Consider the following 17,738-nt stretch of genomic DNA (forward strand, 5'->3'; position numbering starts at 1 on the left):
GATAGGTAGAGTGGCTTCCCTCTGAGCCAGAGCTGCTGTCCTTGTGTTCTGCTCTGGCATTGTTCCCAGCCTGGGAGGAAATGGTTTCTGTCTCTCTTGGGGCAAGCTGGAATGGTAATGCTGGTATTTGAAATCAAAGATGTTTTTTCGAAATTCTCCAATGAAATAAGCATTTCTGTATATCTACATATACATATACCACAAACACTATATATATATATATATATATTTAAATGAAAATTACAGCACTGTAGTGTTTGCACTGAACTGCCTGCTTTGGAACGGCTGTAGTCCTGCAAGTAAATGTTCAGCAGGAAAAAGCGTTCTCCGTATCTGTAACAAACTGCTTCTGTTGAGTGTTGCAGCAGACAACGGAAATGAGAGCAAACTCCATGTTGCATTGATTTATTTTTTTCAACTAAAGTGATCATTAAGCCCTGCTGGTGCCTTGAAAGCTGAGTGGAGAAGGAAGCATGATGAACATTGAGCTTTCTGAGGGAATCCTTGCACAAGCATGAGTAGGCTTTTCTCCTAGTGCTTGGGTTCGATATGCTGGAAAATATTTGAAATGAACATCTCTGCTACCCTCAAGCAACATGTGTAGGGAGCCGTAACTGTAGAGCTGCTCTTTTTGGCTGCCATTGAATTCAGGTGCTCGCTCTCTGAGAGCTAAGTTCTTAAGACGGATACAAAAGTGTTTTTCTGTAGTTAATGACCGGTTAGCCACTCAAGTGAAAGGTAAACTATGTACGTGGTGGAAGAAGAAAGTGTGAGCAAATATTTCTTGGGTCAATCCTGTTCCATGAGGGAGTAGTTAAATAAGAAAGACATTAAAAAGAAAACCTGATCTTTATGGACCAATGGCCTGAAAAGTCTATAAAATTAAAACTCGTTTTCTTTAAGAAGCTGACAATCAATCTAACAGGGAATTTGTTTACCTTGCAGAAGGGCAGATACTGCCTTTGATATGGAGATTCAGCTGAGGTGCTGAATGATGGGGCTTAAACCTGAAGCGCAGACATAGCCTCTGTTTATAGCATATTAACTAGCTCTGATTATAGAGGTTGGTTTTTGCAAATGCTGCTTCCTCCAGATCAAAACACATGCTCCTTCGCTGCCCCCAAAGTGAAACAAAGAAATTTAAAACAGATACTCACCAGGATGAATATGTTCCCTAAAAGAAAAATGCTAGTAGTAGCATAAATGGCTGTCAGGTGGAGCTGGAGGATGTGTTTGGGAGTATTACTGCACTGCAGCATGTTTTGGATCAGTACAGGTGTAGAAATATTGAGTTAATGCTTTGAAAATGGCCATACTTGTATGATGTCTGAAAGAGGCACCAGGTGAAAGCTGCTGTGAGCTCTGGAGCTGGCCCTTGGGCCGTGAAGTTTTCTGGGCCTTATATCAAGGCTTCCATGCAGTGCAAACTGACCTATTGTAGTGTTCAGTCCTCTGCTTAGCGTAAGAGTGTGAAATATCTGGGCTCAGCACCTGGTCTGGCATTCTCCAGTGGATGCTGCTGGGACAACCTGTGACCCTCCCTTTGCAAAGACCACGTTAGGAGAGCCAAGGTAGCCATATCTCAAAGAAGGTGTGAATGGAGCAGCAAAAAACTTCCCGCTGTGAACTGTAACATATCAGCCTGAAAACAGCTAAACCAAAACCAAGGCTAGAAGCCCTGTTGCTATTCCTTTCAAAATGGCAGAAAACCTTCCTGTGCCAAGTTGGACACACTTGGCAAGATATAACTTAGGCTGAAAGTTGGGTGTGATGATTGTTTGTGTACTGTGGAGCTTGAAAAAATGTTTTTATGGAACTAGGAAATCATGAAACTGAAAGGCAGTTACTATAGATCTTAAATAAGGGTATAAGAAGGAATATGTGCTTCAGCAGCAAGTCCAAACTTTGTTGTTCTCTAATCACCTTGGTTCCATGAGGACTTCTGTATGTGTCTCTGCCTTACTATGTGGAGGAGAAAGCTGGATGTTGCTTATTAAATACAGCAGTGAAGACACATTAAAGTTCAAAGTAGTTAACATAGGTTTTTTGGTTTTGTGGTTTGTTTTTTTTATTTTATTTTATTTTATTTTGCTCTTTATATAGGGGATTTAAATTGGGAAAATGATCCACTGCAATATCTTGAGGGTTGGAGTAGAAATGACGTGCAGAATCTTCATGCTGTCAGCTCAGCCTGTTCATACATATGCTGAGTGTGGCATATTTAACTGCAGGTTAGCTTGGGAGCTTGTGAGTTTTGAGGTTTTTGGGTTTTTTTTAGTGTTTGGTAGCAAAATATTAAAATAGCAAACAGGTTTTACACTTAAAATCTGTTGTCCAGTCTTTCTAACACTTTACATCACTGTGCAGTTCTTGTGGGATAGCTGGTACTGTGCCAAGTTAAACTTGATTTCTGCTTTGATTTGAAGCAAGAAAGGATGAAGATTGTGAACTTGAAAAGAAAGGAAATGTGCATAGATAGAATACCTAATAATTGTCAGCATTCTGTATTCAGAGGGGTAATTATATTGCAGTGTACCATTGCCAGGAGCTCAGTTTACAGAAATTTTCAAACCTGGTAGAAAAACGGAATGGCCACAGAATTTTTTTTTTTTTTTTTAATTTTTTTTTTTACTTTCTTGGATAGAAGAGGGAGTGAGGAGCACTTATTTCAACAAAGAAGGACCTGATCTGGGGAGGTGGCCAAAACCAAGATGATGTCTGTACACTTTAAATAGCACATCCTCTTTCTGTCTGCTTTTACGTGGATGCTAGTTTGTTTTTTTTTTTTAATTCTGCTTCTTCGTTTACTTTGACTATTTTGATCTGAACCAAACTGTAATGTTTTTTCCCCTCTTTCAGTAGCAGCTTCGTGACAGAATAAAATCTGGATGTGAGTTGTGCATTGGGAAGTGATTGATGTGTGCTTGTGCAACTTGTAGCACTATGAGAAACACAGGTGCAGCTCCTGATGATGTTTGCTAGAAGTAGATTGAAAAAGCAAGAAAATGAAATTGCGCTTCGGCACAGAAAACCTGTTGTAAAACTGTGGGGCAGGAAGCAGTTCCGGAAGCAAAAACTCCATTTGTTTCTGCGGGACAAAATGAAGAGGCTTCTTCAAGGCCAGGTAGATGAGAATCCAAACCACGCTCATCACTGCCAGCTCTCCCCAGTGGAGATTGAAACCGACATGTTTGTTTGTGGAATGAAGAGGAGCTCTGCCAGCAGTGAGTTTTCCACTGGTGGAGGGGACTGTCATCAGGATGGAGGATGTGATTCCAAGGGGGTGAGCGAAGTGTGTGTTGGTGAGGTGGAACTGAACTGGGATGGCTATGTAAAAATACCATGCTCGGTTCAACAGAACAAGAAGGACTTGCAGGCAAGTTCTTCTGATGGTACAACGCAGACCTCTTCTGAAAGAAAGAGCAGAGTGTCTGAGGGACAGGACCTTTCCTCCCTGAGCATTACCATGAGCTGGAGGGAGGTAGCTGAAAGGCAAGGGTGCTTTCCCCAGGAGAAGTCCACCACATACAAGAGTCGTAGACGGCAGTCAAGAGATCGCTCAGCTGATGTGGTTGATTATATCGTAAAGGAGCTTCAGGGAATAAGCCGCATCCAGACAGAGATTGCAGAGCTCCGGCAGCACCTCACCTTGATAAAAGGCTCTGTGGATGAAGTCTCTAGCTGCGTCGATACAGTCTTGAGTGAGATAGAAGGCCTGCAAGGTGGCTCCACTGGCAAAAGCCAGGGTACGCATGCTCGAGAGCCAAGTAGGGAGGTACACAAGGAAGAACCAGTACTGTATTTTTATGGCATCCCAGAAAAAGATGGTGAAAACACAGTAGAACTTATCTGCAGCTTCTTGTCTGAATATCACTGTTTCAATGGTATACAGTGCAGTAAGTATATAAAAGATGCTTATAGATCAGATATTGGTACAGGCAAGACAGTAATGCCAAGACCAGCAGTTGTGAAACTTGTCAATTGTGAACAGAGGGACTTTATTTTACAGAAGTCCATCCTTCTTCAAAGCTCAGGGGTCCGGATTGTTACCAGTGAAGAGCAAAAGCGGCAGAATGGCCAGAGGGGCCGCAAAACAGATTCAGTCTCTTCACAGTCTGGCTTCAAGAAAAATCATCGCAACTCAATGAATCCTGATGCAGCTCAGAGAACTGATGCAGTTGGGCACATTCGAACGGACTCGTGCCAAGTTAAATATAAAAGCACGGGCAGGAAAACACAGGGTGTAGGGGAGAGACTTGATTCTGTGCAGAAGTCAACCTCCACTAAGAAGAGCAACTTGATACCTGAAACTGGGAAGGAAGCGCAAACAGTAAGCTGCAGTGACCAGCCTTCACATGACAGTGACGTTCACCAAGCCCTTCATGAACCTCTGCAAAATCCACAGGTGACCAATTTGGCCAAACCAGGTGATGGAAATTACTGCTGCTCATCTGACTCTTTGGGCCAAGCAAGCCAGATGTGTGCTTCAAGCAATGGTAGTGACCACAGGCTTGACACTGAAAATGTCCCTCAGAATTATTCTTCCCTTCTAGATAAAGATGAGGGGATAACCGCAGAAGAAATTGAAATAGACTGTGATAGCCCATGCAAATTTACCGGTGTGGAGAAAGTTGACACTCAAAGAGAAGATGTTTCTAGTGGGGTGACGACCATTAGCTATGATCACACAACAGATGAAATGGCTGATAGTAGTGACAGCTTGAAAGATATGATCCAAATGGACCTGAATGATCAAGATCCAACTGACCAGGTCTTCAGGGATGTCCTGGAAAATTCCCAGTATTTCCTCGACCATTCCCGGGATAACATTGATCTTGTAGACATGAAGTTTTACACTAATAAGCTTGGGAAAGCTATTCATCACTTCAGGTCTGCTCTGCAGGTGGTGTTTCACAAGCTGGAGACAAGCGATTCTGAAATCCTTTTGGAAAATGATAGTGGCTTACAGATGGATGATGACAATACACTTATGCTGACCAGTTCAGGTATGTGTGGCAGCTCCGACAACTTTGCAGAAACCCCTCCTAGTCAGTCCTCCGAGAGCCAGGCAAACACAACTGTCAACAGCGAAGCATCTGCTCAGATGCAGTTTGTTCCTTCCAGTCTTTCCTCTGTTCCACATGAGCCTCCTGTTTCCAGTTTGATGCCAGCATCTGACTCTGAAATGCCTGCCGGGCAGCGCTCACCTCCTGAGGAGCTTGGAAAAGATGTGAACTCTCTACCTGAGCCAACAAAGGAGTGCAGACCCATGAGCCTTGACAAGGTGTGCGCAGAGACCATCTACCTGAACAAATGCATCAACAATTTCAAAAATGTGCTGAGGGAAAAGAGACAAATGCGTAGGAGACTCTTAAAAGAATTAGCACAGGAAGGAAACTGGATTTCTGCTGAGGAGACAAATTCAGGTAAACCCAAAAAATGTTTTTAAGGACGTGTCAAAATCTGGTATTTGTGCAGCCAGTAGCCAACACTTCATCTGTGGGTGAATAGTTTATTAGAAGTTATGAGCAAGTAGTTATGAAGGCAAGTACATGCACTGTACTTACAGTACTGACCAAAAAACCCTAAAATTTATTGTGTAACACACTGAAATGACAGTTAGCAAGCTTCATCTCTTTTTTTTTCTTTTTTTTTTGAGAGATTTGCAGTGCATCTTCAAAATAGCAGGTGTTAGGGTTTTTTGTCATAATTCGTGACTTGGTTTCTTGTTAAATAGTTAAGATGTGATAACAAAGTGTGCATTTGAGCTATAAGTAGCCAGATTTGCAGTTTTGGGAGTTGAGTGGATCCAGACTTCAAGTGGCTCCATCACGAAGTGGGAGTTCTCAAGTGTTTAATCACTGCTAGATGTTATCCTAGTAGAGACCTTTAAAAATAAAAATAAAAAAGTTGAGACCTGTGTTTTGGTATTGTTTCCATAACTTGTCCAAGAGATGAGAAATTTTCCATTCCTGTGGAGCTACATTCCTTACTGCCAGCACAGATAATGAAATGTTTGACCACAGCAGATGTAAGCTGATAAAGTGGTGGAGCAGTGCTGGTTAACTCTTTCTGATGAGGTGGGAGATAGAAATGAACAGCATATTTCTGATGGACCATGTTTTGATAGGCCTTGATACAGTAAAATGAAACCTAACCTTGAAATATAGATCCATTTACCCCCTCCCTCTCCAGGCAGTGAGAAAACTTTCTCAGTGTCATCTCTTTTCAAATCATTAGAGTTAATGGAAGAGGCTTTGTTTCAAGAGTGGAAGATACTGGAATTACTGCTTGAAGTTTTCACATCCTTATTGTGAACCTCCTTGTATCAAATACCTTGTTAACCTTTTTCCTTGCCATCATGAAAGCTAGTCAGAATAATCGAAGTGCTCTTTTTACCATTGAAAGAGTTGCATCACTCCAAGTGTCTTTCCCAGGGACTGTGCTTTTGCTATGAAGAAAAAATCTGTCAATCAGCATTTGAATTCTGTACCAGTGACCTTCTTAGTTATGCAGATCATAAAGGTTGTAATCAGCTATTTGCTTTCTTATTTCTTATTTTGTACAAGGTCCTTAGTATAGAGTTGATTCAAACAATAGGTTTTTAATGAGGGAAACTCTAGGATTTGTTAGCAGGCTTCTTGGCACAGACACGTATTTTTGTGTGGGAATATTTAGATTACTAAAATACAGATAGTATAGATGAAAGTGTGGGGTTTTTTTTAATTCAGAAAGCTATTTTTATTTTCTGTTAATTCCCTTCCTTTTTTTTTTTTCTTTTTTTTTTTTTCCTGGTAGTGTTTGCCTAGTGCTCAAGTCCTGGACTCATGTCCTAATTTTAGGACCCGAGGGAACAGACAGTGGTTTGGATTAGCATTTGCCCGCAGTGCAACAAAAATATTTAAATAACCTGTTTCTGAATGTGAGAGGGGGCTGCTCACCTCAGCAGAATTTGAGCAGTACAGGCGTGTTCACAAGGCAAGAAGTAGCCAAAACAGTTAAGGAGGAGGAGGATCACAGCTGTAGTTCAGTACATTAGATCCAGCTCCAGGGTGGATTGGCATTCCTGAGCTTCCCTGGTTCATTTCTCCTGAACATCATCTAATGATGTGACAAAGAGTTGATGCTTGTGTGACACTCACATAAAGCCATATCTATATAGCAGATATGGTAACTGAAGTTATAATAGTAAGTGTAGGATGAAATCATGATGTAGGAAATGTGCTCTGAGAGACAGGAGTCAAAGGTAGTGGAAAACACTGGATTAGTAATGAGAAAAGGGAAAGAACTTGGAAAAAACCCTGGAGGAGATGTGAGGAAGCAAAGCAGCCCAGACCATCAGAGCAAGGCAGGGGAGCTGGGATGCGAAGAGCATGCCTGTCTGGAGAGGAGGTCGAGGGGTGAAATCAAAGCAGCAGTGCTTGTGCAGGATGGAGCAAGCGGGCAAACAAGTGGTGGGTGAAAAACAGCTTGACAGTAGCCAGACAGAGAAGGGGATGACTGACTTGCCAAGGGCTGGAGAGCAGGGTAAAATTAATCATATACTAATTCAGTATGAAATAGAGTTGTTTTGGCATGCCTTTTCCGAGAAACTGAAGCAACAGTTTTATGTGCTTCTTCAGTGTACTCAAAATAAGTTTGAGCCAGGCCCTTATTTTCTTCCTTTGGAAAAAGCATTGTACTCACAGTGAAAGGTTGTTGGTTTGCTTTTTTTCTCAGCTGCCGATGACTGTTTATGCCTTGCTTTAAAAATGTAATTTGTTCTTAATAGACTTCTAAGTTATTGGGTCACGTCCACTGACAACCCAGTCCTGCCTGCTGGCTTTTTCATTCTGAGCCTGAACCACTGCATTACTCATAGCTGTTTGAAAGTTCAGTTCAAGGTATTTTAATAAATGAGTGTGGCAGCAGTGTGCAGCAAAGGAATGGATGGTAACTTTGAAGGTGTTGGTAAATCTGTGTGTTTTAGTGAATCAGAGATGATGCACTGGCGTAAAGGTTTAAATTATTTATAGTTGTACGCAAATGCAAATTACCAGAATAATTTAGAATTTGGCAGATGCATGTAAATAATTGTTGTGTTTAATTTGAAGTCAAAAGAGAAAAAATAAAATAACCCCTGAAAATCTGAGCAAGCTTTTCAAGTTTGAATTTGAAAAAATAATTAAAAAAAAAAAAAAGTAAGTTAAGATGAAGCTAGTCTGATTTCATGTATGTCTAAAAATAGCCCTAAAATGGTAGAGATTTTTGTAGATATAAGTTGACTGCTGAGAATTGGAATGGTGAAAGAATTCTGTGATTGGGGTTTAACATAGTCACTGTTGATGATGCTGTGAGCACACCTGTTGTAATGAGACATAATCAGAAGATTTTGAAATCTTTGTCTGCAGTTGATCTGAGCTTTGCCAAACTTTATATTTGGCATGAAACTGTCCCTAACAGCTTTAAACTGAAGGGGCTGAGAAATCAAAGATACATACAGAATTTAACCCCAAATATTTTTTTTTAATTAGTCTAATGCAAGATTTATTGCTTTGTGTTTGTATAAAAATAGGTTTGACCTGTATTTGAGAAGCTCCAGTGCCCTCAGGCCTTAAAAGTTGGCAGTGCTAGTCTGTGTTAAGGATCTTTCAGTGGAAATCAACCCCAAATGAGCGAAATGAATAAGCTTTTGAAAAATGTGCTGTTTGCATATGCTCACTGGTAGCTTGCTGCAGTTGAGCTGTTGCACTGCCAGAGACTCCATCTGTCCTCAGTGTTTTCCAGCCAGGGGCTGAAGTGGGGCTTTCCCTGCTCGGCATGACTGAGAGCCATGGCAGACCTGAGAGGGGACATGAGTCCGGGTCTTCTGCATCTTCTGCTCTCAGAGACTTCACAGGAGACGTCAGGAAGGAATCTGGTTCAAGTGCAAATCAGTTAAAAACCCAGGAATGAGGGAAGTCCGGATCTGCCTGAGACACACTGAAACAACCCCAGGGACCAAGGATTGGGCTTGGGTTTGAAGGGTTTGGGGTGACTGCAAATAGAAGGATGAAACCAGGGGACTTGGAGTAGAATTGAGTCTGTCTAGGTGACCAGGTTTTGCCTGATAGAACAGGACAGTCAGTAGGATGATATAGAAAATCACTGTAGAGGGTAACAGTCAGAAGTGTCTGTGCCCAAAAAATCATATTCCTGTCAGAGTCTGGGATAGACCCCACATTCCCTCAGCTTTTCCGGGTCAGCAGGTCTTTACAAGAGCTGACTGCAAAACATGATGGTCCTGCAGCACTGGCTGTTATGCAAAAGGCAGCAGCATCCTGACACTTGCATTTTCTCCTCCATTAGCTCCGGACCTGCAGAGTGGTCCAGAGTCATTCCTCCCTGATGCAGAACCATGCGGGCATGTCTTAGGGTTTTTATTTTAGCTACAATCCAGCACTTCATTTGCTAAAGTAATTTGACTTCTCCTTAGTGATTGAGTTAAAATAGCTTCTCCATTTTCCTGTCTTAGTGATTGCATGTGTATAATTACACGTACATAGACAGTAACTTTGGAAACTATTTTAGCTTTTAAACCAATTTGAGTGGCCCTTGTTGCCATGAAGATATTCCTTCCCTTCCATCTTTCGTACGCAAATGAGTAATATGATTCTTCTATGCAGATACAGAATTATCTGATTGGAAGACTTAAAAAATATCATGTCTGTACCGGAAGTTTTGAGTATGACTCTCATATAACTTTACTAGTCTTAAAATTGCCTATCCATAAACATGAGATTTAGTGTAGGAGGCTTCTGGACTTTCTTGTTTTCTCAGATGAGAATTGCCTAGATTTATAAAACCAGAAAATATCTCTCTGCATTATGGTATTTGCAAAAGCAAAATGTGTTCCGTGGGAGCTACCAGTTTCCTCGTAATGGGCAAAATGTACAGGGGGTGAGGGGGGATGCTTCAGATGCAGGCAGTGGATCCAGTCTGGGGGAAAGAGGGAAAAAAATCTGTTCCTCTTTGTAATAAATACAGGTTCTCTTTCCAATATGGTAAACAGCAGCTTCAATTCTGCGCTAAGATCACATAAAATTGAGTTAATAAAACAGGAACTGTAACTCTAAAAATCAGCTCTCAAGAGCTATATTCTAATGCATGTGCAGTTATGGATGAAATTTGATTAATTTAATTTGAGATTAATTGGTAGAGATTGGTTAACTGGTGTACATCCCAGGGAGCATGTGGGAAAACTCTCCGCTGCACAAATGTTTTATCAACTTGCATCAAATGTTTACCCCACTTTCTGAAATCATTTTACAGAGCTCATGGCAGAAAGCTGGTCTATTAACTTTTGTTCCTCTCCTTCTCTTTTTTTTTCACAGAAGGAGGTAGAGGAGAGCTCCAGGTTGTACATGTTGTCCCTTGTAACCAGCATCTTTCTGAAACTCCTGTGTGTGCATGCCTTGTCTTCATGTAGCCAGTTGCTCCCACTGAGGCGCTGAGATTCAGTTTAGCATGTTATGGTTGTCAGAGGAATTGTTAACACTATGTATGATTTAAGAGTCTGTTCAGTGTGTATCACCTTGTACAAAGAGGGAAACGAATATTTGGAGTGAGCTCCTCCCTTCAGTGCTCTGTGGGGTATGTGTAATTTGCACAGGCACTGTGTTAGCAGAGTACAAATTGTTTATCTTGTCTTTTCTAGTCTTCCTCTTTATGAGTCTTGTTCAAACCAAGTATTTCCTCATTTTTGCTCAGTTGTATTATTTCATTCCATCTCTATTTGGTTTGTACACTTACAGTATTTAAAGCCAGAATTACCACTATGGGCTATAATACTGAGATTAAGCAAGACCATGGACGCTGGGAGGTGTCTGCTGCAGATCCCACGCCTTTATAGCTAGCTATAGGATGCTCTCTGCTTTGAGCAGGACTGTGTGCCCCATGGGAAGGGCAGGACTTCTTCCTTAATACCTGTAGGTATTGCCTCTCCACTCATGGACCCGTTGCCTCTCTGCTTATCACCCTGTGGGCAAGAGGTAACTTGCCCTAAGAGGGTCTGCAGAATTTTTTTTGTTGACTGCTGTGTAACATCTTAGTTTGTGTTTGCAACTGGACCTACATAGAGAAATTTTTGGCTTTTGGATTCTCAACTGGTTTATTTTCTTAAATCTATGCTGTGTGGATTCAGTGCCTGGTGTGCTTCTGCCTCTTCTCTAGTTGCATGAATCAGGCTAAATCCTTCCTGGAGTAGGCTGAATGGTGCATGGCTTTTGGGCCTCCATGCGTATCTCATCCTTTGGGTTTGATAAATTTGCATTTCTAAGCTTTATTGGCTCATGTGTCAGCAGTTTGGTTCAATTCCTACTGGTCTGTCCATTATTGCTTTTTCAGAAATGCGGAGATAACTGGTGTCAAATGGTGATATCAAATTCTGTCCTGGCTTCAGTGCAAAAACACTGAAGCTTCCTTTTAGCTGCTCATCTGGCAGCTGGAAGACTGGTACTGGAAGATATATCAGGTGGAAGGAGCTTCCTTTGGGGCCCTTCGGTCATTATTTAAATCGGTGTTGTTGCAGAATACAGTGAATTTAAAATAATTCCTTGGATTGTTGCAGTTTTGGTTTCCACGTAAAACGTAGCATACTGTGTCAATGAAGACATTGAACCACAAGACTGAGTAGTTTAAATGGGATGGTTTAGTTCTCTGATTCTGCTAATACCCTTGAAGAAATGGTCTAATTAGGCATGACCAGAAGTTTAATTTAGACAGTAAAACAGTTGCTTCTTGGTTTAGCCCGATTCCGATTAATCTATAGCTAAATTGAGGTCTTTGAGGTTTAATAATGAAGCATGGTATTTGAAAACAAGTTAGGATGATTTTCAAAACAAATAAAGTAATTATTGATTTTTTTTTTTTTTATCTGTTTAAATAAAGTAGCTTTCCATGCTTTACATCTGTTTTTTATCAAAGAGGATAATGTGCTAGACACAGTAATTAAATGTGATGGAAAGTTACATTGTTAGAAAGCCTTTTCTGTGGAAAGATGGATTTCCATGGCAAGGGCTAACAGATCCGGGGATGTTCATCATTTTCCTTGTGCTGCTCCACACTTGGTGATTTTTATTTTTATGTCTCTGTCCGTTTTATGGACTTTCTCTTCTACAGAAGTATGTAATTGTTTGTTCTGTCCATTAAAACATCTTCTTCTATATGAGATAAATTCCAAAATTTACAAACTGCAGCTTGGTTAAATGACTTCTCAAATTACTAGGAAGCCTAGCTGATGCTTTTCCTGAGTAGGCAAAGCTCCAATTAGTTTCCTTTTTAGGCTTCACCAAACATTGCCATCGCTATGACTGAACACTGTGCCTTAAATGATCATGTCTGTTGACTTGTTTAATCCAGAGTTTTAAATTTGTGCTACTCCATCACTGGCATTACTATGCTAACTGGTTCTCGGCTGATAAGAAACTTTATTTGCTTGGAGAAGACCTTTCAGCAACTGATTGCAGCATGCTTTATTGTGAGTGAGTATACTGCATTACTAGGGGTGACGAGCACTTTCTTGACTAAAGATACTTGTTGGACAATAGGTGTAAAACTGTAATCCATCATCATTAGAAATAAAATAATAAAACAAAAAGAATAGAGGCGTGATGGGCTGTTTTCTTTACATGTTTGCTTCTCCATCTCTTCAGTGCTGCTTTATGTGCTTACTGGAGATTTAAAACCAAAAAAGAATAAATTTCAGATTCAGACTGGTCTGGCTGCTTTGAAGGCAAGATAAGTGATAGAACCGTGCAGAGAAATGAAGCATAAGACAGCAAAACACTTTCTGTGACATGCAGAATGTGGATGTCCAGGTGTTAAAACGTATCTGCTTTCCCTTTGCCCTCCCACTTGTTTTGGGATGGACAGTGCTAAAATCCCTCACAGTTGTTCCAGTGTTCTCATTTGCCAGTTGTTTCCTCTGCTTACCTAGGCTCTAAGTGAGCCAGGCTGTTGTCATGGGCTGAACTTGAGCAGATCTGGCTGGTGACAAGACCCAGAGCAGCTGAGCCCTCCTCTGTCCTGGTGGGAGTGCTGCCTTCACATGGTGGGGAAACTCCCAGCTGTAGCCAATCTGTATAAACAGCATTGCCATTTGCCCTCTTTAAATGAAGAGCAATATATGAAATGTTCCTACCCACAACAGTGGTGTAAACTATGGTTTGCTTTAACTGGCACTCCCTGAGGTGTCTGGACCCTGTTAACCCTCATGCTATCACTTGTAGGGAATGTAGTCTCTGCTTCTTTGATTACATATGTCAGTGCAACAAGGCACTGCAGAGGACTTTGTGGTGGCTGTCAGCCCTCTGTCACTGTGTGATATTATGCCATTACCTTCTATGTAAAGTGCCCAATTTTCTTCTTTGAAACTGGTTAGGTTTGATGTCTGCTTCTCCTTTCGAAGGGCTACTGCAGAACTGTCATGGTTAGACACCTTCGAATTTTCATCCTCTTCATATGTAGCTGCAGTTCTTCCATAAGGTATGTTCTCCTGTCTATTGAATAAGCACAGAAAAAGCTTCTTTTTGCTATAGTAAGCAAGCTGTCTTGTTCTCCCCCTATAATATTGCGTTCACATCCTCATGCTGCTTTTGCCATTTTCCTTTGTGAATTCTTTTTACTTTGATATAGAATAAAATGATTGTATATGCCTTTCTGAAGGAATCTCGCCAGCACAATACAGAGGTATTTATGCTTTTATCTCTATGGTCACACTTCACTGGACATACTCTATGGTTGACAGTCTCTCCTTACATGGCTGTATCATAGTGGCTCCTGGCCAGTGTGATGCCTAGAACTCACGTCCGCTGTCACGTGCTTTTCTCCAAGGAGGAATGCCATGTATGCAGTCAAATTCACAGCAGGCTTTGGGGCTCTGACCTTGCCATTTGTACTGTTGTTGCAATCTTCACTGCCATCAGTTCTTACCTCTGGACATCTGAGTTCTGTATCAATAATTCTCCTATGTTTGTCATTGGCAGATTTTATCAGAAGATCCTGCTTACTCCCACTAGCTTCCTTACTGCGTTGTCCATGGCTGGCTCAGTTACAGTTACTTGTTTACCTACCTTAAAGCTCCCTACTCCTTCTTAGTTTATCCGGCCTTATTAACATCACATGACATTGCATCAAAAGCTTTTTGCTGAAATGAAAATAGAGTTGATATTTCATTTTATGGTCTAAAGAAAAATGGTTGCTTTGTCAAACAAAGTATGTTTCCAAAACTGGTGTGCCCTGTATTTTTTTTTTCCTGTTTTCTGATTACCTGCATGTTAATTCTTTCCTTCATGTTTGCTCTGAAACCTTTCCAGCTGTTGAAGCCAATAATGAGCCTATGCTAGTCTAGATTGCATTGCCCTCATTCTCCACACACCTTAACTGTGGATACCGCATTGGCTCTTCTATAGTCTCAAGGCATCAGCCTGTGATGGATGTCAGGTGCTGGTTCTCTCAGCATTTTCCCAGGAACAATGTTGCCTAGAGCAAATTATCTCTGCTTTCAGCAGGTGATAATTCCTGTTTCCACACAGCCATTACCTGCCCTGCCCCTGTATCAATACAGTCACTTACTTCAAGCTCACTCTTTTGTTTTGTGCTGTTGTACCCAGATGATTTTTAATCTTGACCCTAGAGAAGCTCTCTTTCTCTTATCTAGTTTTCTTTTTATTTACATGTTTAAAAGGCGTGGCAAAAGTAATTAAAGTAAACGAGCAGAAGTACAGTTTATCTGGACTCTTGGCATGTGTCAAAATCTGAGAGACAATGGAGGTTTGTTTCCTGATCATTTCCTGATCCCTTCCCTGCATCCACACCCATGGCCATACTCTGTTGACTTGAGGTTGCCTGTAGGAAATTGTTATTGATCAGTTAAGTAACCACTTTCCCTGGATCTTCTTCCTCTGAACAGAGTTCTTGATGCTTTTGTGGCCTCCAAGCTGCTGTATTGCCCATGCTATTTGTGGTCTGTCAGTGTCTCAAATATTGGTCGCTTACATTTAGAATTTCTCAGATAAACTGATTGAAAACCCTGTTACACTAATTCCTTTAGCCAGTTGCCACGTGTGTGTTTGACATTCTCTGTCATACATAGAACATCGTTCCATTTTATGATTGCTTTCTAGACACGGCTCTTCTAGGTGTTCAGATGCATAGGTAAAGGTGTCCTCCCTTGTGTGCTCTGAAGGGTCTGGTTGCACTTGCTTCGTGAAATCTCTCTTGACCAACCGTTGATTCAGATCCCTCCAGAGGAAATGCAGGTTTCAGTCTGAGGGGTTTTGGAAGCCCGGCTTGGAGTGGAGAGATGTGTAGAGCATCCAGGCTGCAGGAGCCTGGAGCCTGGTGTGCTGCTCCGACTGTGAGGCAGTGTGTACCTGCACTGGTCCGTGGGTCTGGGCTCCTGCCTGCTCTGCAGGCATGGGTGGTCATGTAGGAAAACTGGAGTGTCCATTCCATCATGGGTAATGTCATGTTGTTCATGCCTGTTTAGAAATAAAATAATAAAAATTATGTAGTCTTTGGATCTGCCTAGCCCTGGAGTTGTAGGACTAACAAATAAAACGCTTGGACTTTAGCTGCTGTACAAGTTGAGACCTCAGACAGAAACTTGTTTCCTTGGTTATTTCTGCTCTTCTCTGGAGACCTTGTCTGTCACCTGTGAACAATCTGTGGTTGCGCAGCTCACCCAAAGCAGAGGACAGAAAAAAAAAAAAAAAGAATCTTTCTTTTGGGCTGTATTCTTTTATCTTGCATAAAACTGGATCTTATTTCCTGACAGACACTACTTTGCTTTGGTGTTATTCTTAGGCTGTTAGTACCATTGCTGGGAGATACGTTGTTTTCCACTGTGTGCAAGTTGCAGCCTCTTTATACTCTTGGCAGATGTGCTTATCTGAGGTTAGAGTGTTAGCTGTTAGCAGTGTGTCTTGTTTCGTTCTATTTGAAACCAGCTTTTATTTCAGGGAGTGTGGGAGAATGTATGAACTGTCAGCTGGAACAAAGAGGTTTCCAGTTATAGGTAAACCATTTTCCCCTTATCCGAAAACTTTTGTTTCCTCCAGGTACATTGCAAGTGTTTAAGCACTCCTCAGCTGTAATCAGTCCACTGAAGATTTTCAAAGAAACAAAACATCACTTTATAAATACACTCCTATTATGAACATAAGAACATGGTTTGAATTAATGAATATGAATCCTTATGTTTGCAGTCTAGTGTTTTCTATCACACTGTGAGATCCCAGTTCACCTACAGTCATCTTGCAAGTGATGGCCCTTGTTTGACACCTATTGGAAGTTAAATGCTTGCATATGAATGGGTGGAGCTGCAATGGGACCTCCCTGCTTAGGGAGCTAAAGTCTTTACATTTGATCATGAACAAAGCTCACAAGTGTTTGTACGAAGTTTCACGTTGATTGGTCATTTGTGCATTTCATACAGGTGCTTTTAATTTATAACATCTTCATTACGACCATGTTCATATAAGTGGTGGCCTGCAGTAACAGGAGCTCTCCAATAACTCATGTTTTTGTTGGGTTGGAAAAAAAAAAAAAGGTTGGTCTTCGTTATTGCCTTTTGAAAGAGGAGGTGCACTGAACAGGCTCTTCAGGTTCCAGTCCTAGGTGTTCAATGAAATCCCATAGCCTTTCTGTGTTTGTATGGCTTGTGCTGACATGTTAGTCATTGGAGGTGGTTGAATGAGTTTTTGTATGCATTTGCCTGCATGCAGTGTGGTCCATTATCCTGTTCTCAGAATATTAATCTGAATACTTTTTCTGGTGTGTTCAGAAACTTATTTCATATTGTTCTTTTCCCCCATTTAAGGGTCAAGATGAGGCTGATCCATCAAAACCACCCTGGCTCAGAGGAGGGTAAGTGTTATTTTGAGTTCTTGTTTCCCTGTGTTTATAATTCCAGTGTACTTTGAGGTCTGCATTTCAACCTAAGTAAAAGCAGCACTTCTGATATTTCTAATGGCTGTTGTCAGGACTAATCAAGTGGCCATGTCTCATTTAGGGCTAGGCTGCTGCTGTATTTAAGAGTCTCCTCTTAAACAGCTGGAGGTAGGCTGTGCAGCTCTTCAAGATCTGTGAAGAGCAAGGTTGTAGTTGTAATGTACAACCTGTAACATGATGGTGGCAAGTGCTTATGGCACCAGTATTAAATAATCCTTGCTGAGCACCACAGAGTGGTCTGGATGAGATCCTTTTTCCTGAATCAGTCACTGATGACACCAATGAAGGGAAAGAATAGCTCAGAAAGACTGCTGTGTCTTTTGCTCTTAGAAGAAAAAAGTACCTTTGGGGAAGTCTTCTGCCTTTGCAATGATTTCTGTGGTCATTGTAGTAGTCAAATCTGCAGTAACTCTGGAAATCATTGCAGTTTGTTATTTCTGAAGCAGTGATCATCATGACTCTTTTGCACAGGGGAGAGTGAGAGGCTGTTCATTCTCTCCACAACATGCTACTTGCAGCAAATGAAGCAGACAAATTCTGATTGTGTGTAATTTCAGCATGACACTCTGCATAATGGATGCCAGCGTGGTAGCTCCCCTATAATCCTCTCTGGAAAAAAAAAAATGACAATGACATATTTTAAAAGCTGCTAGGTTATGTGCCTTGTACGTGATTAGGGCAGTATGGTTTTGTGGTGGTGCACTCATTAGGAGCTGACGTAGCAGCAGATTTTCCCTGAAATCTCAGCAAGAGGTTGGATTGCTACA

General features: G+C 41.3%; 1 protein-coding gene across 17 annotated transcripts in view; it reads left to right on the forward strand.

The window, feature by feature from the left end:
- The window catches only part of UNC13B (unc-13 homolog B), a 216,109-nt gene that overhangs the window by 107,684 nt on the left and 90,687 nt on the right, over window positions 1-17,738 (forward strand). For 16 of the 17 annotated variants that reach the window (XM_042804534.1, XM_042804537.1, XM_042804538.1 and 13 more), the window contains one exon: window positions 16,841-16,887. In XM_042804534.1, the coding sequence (XP_042660468.1) occupies window positions 16,841-16,887 (47 nt within the window). Of the gene's footprint in view, window positions 1-2,902; window positions 5,427-10,352; window positions 10,376-16,840; window positions 16,888-17,738 lie in introns of those variants that run through there. The other variant, XM_032988061.2, reaches the window with a different exon arrangement.

This window comes from Tyto alba, unplaced genomic scaffold (assembly GCF_018691265.1).
Source record: "Tyto alba isolate M040663 unplaced genomic scaffold, T.alba_DEE_v4.0 Super-Scaffold_42, whole genome shotgun sequence".
Taxonomy (NCBI): Eukaryota; Metazoa; Chordata; class Aves; order Strigiformes; family Tytonidae; genus Tyto; species Tyto alba.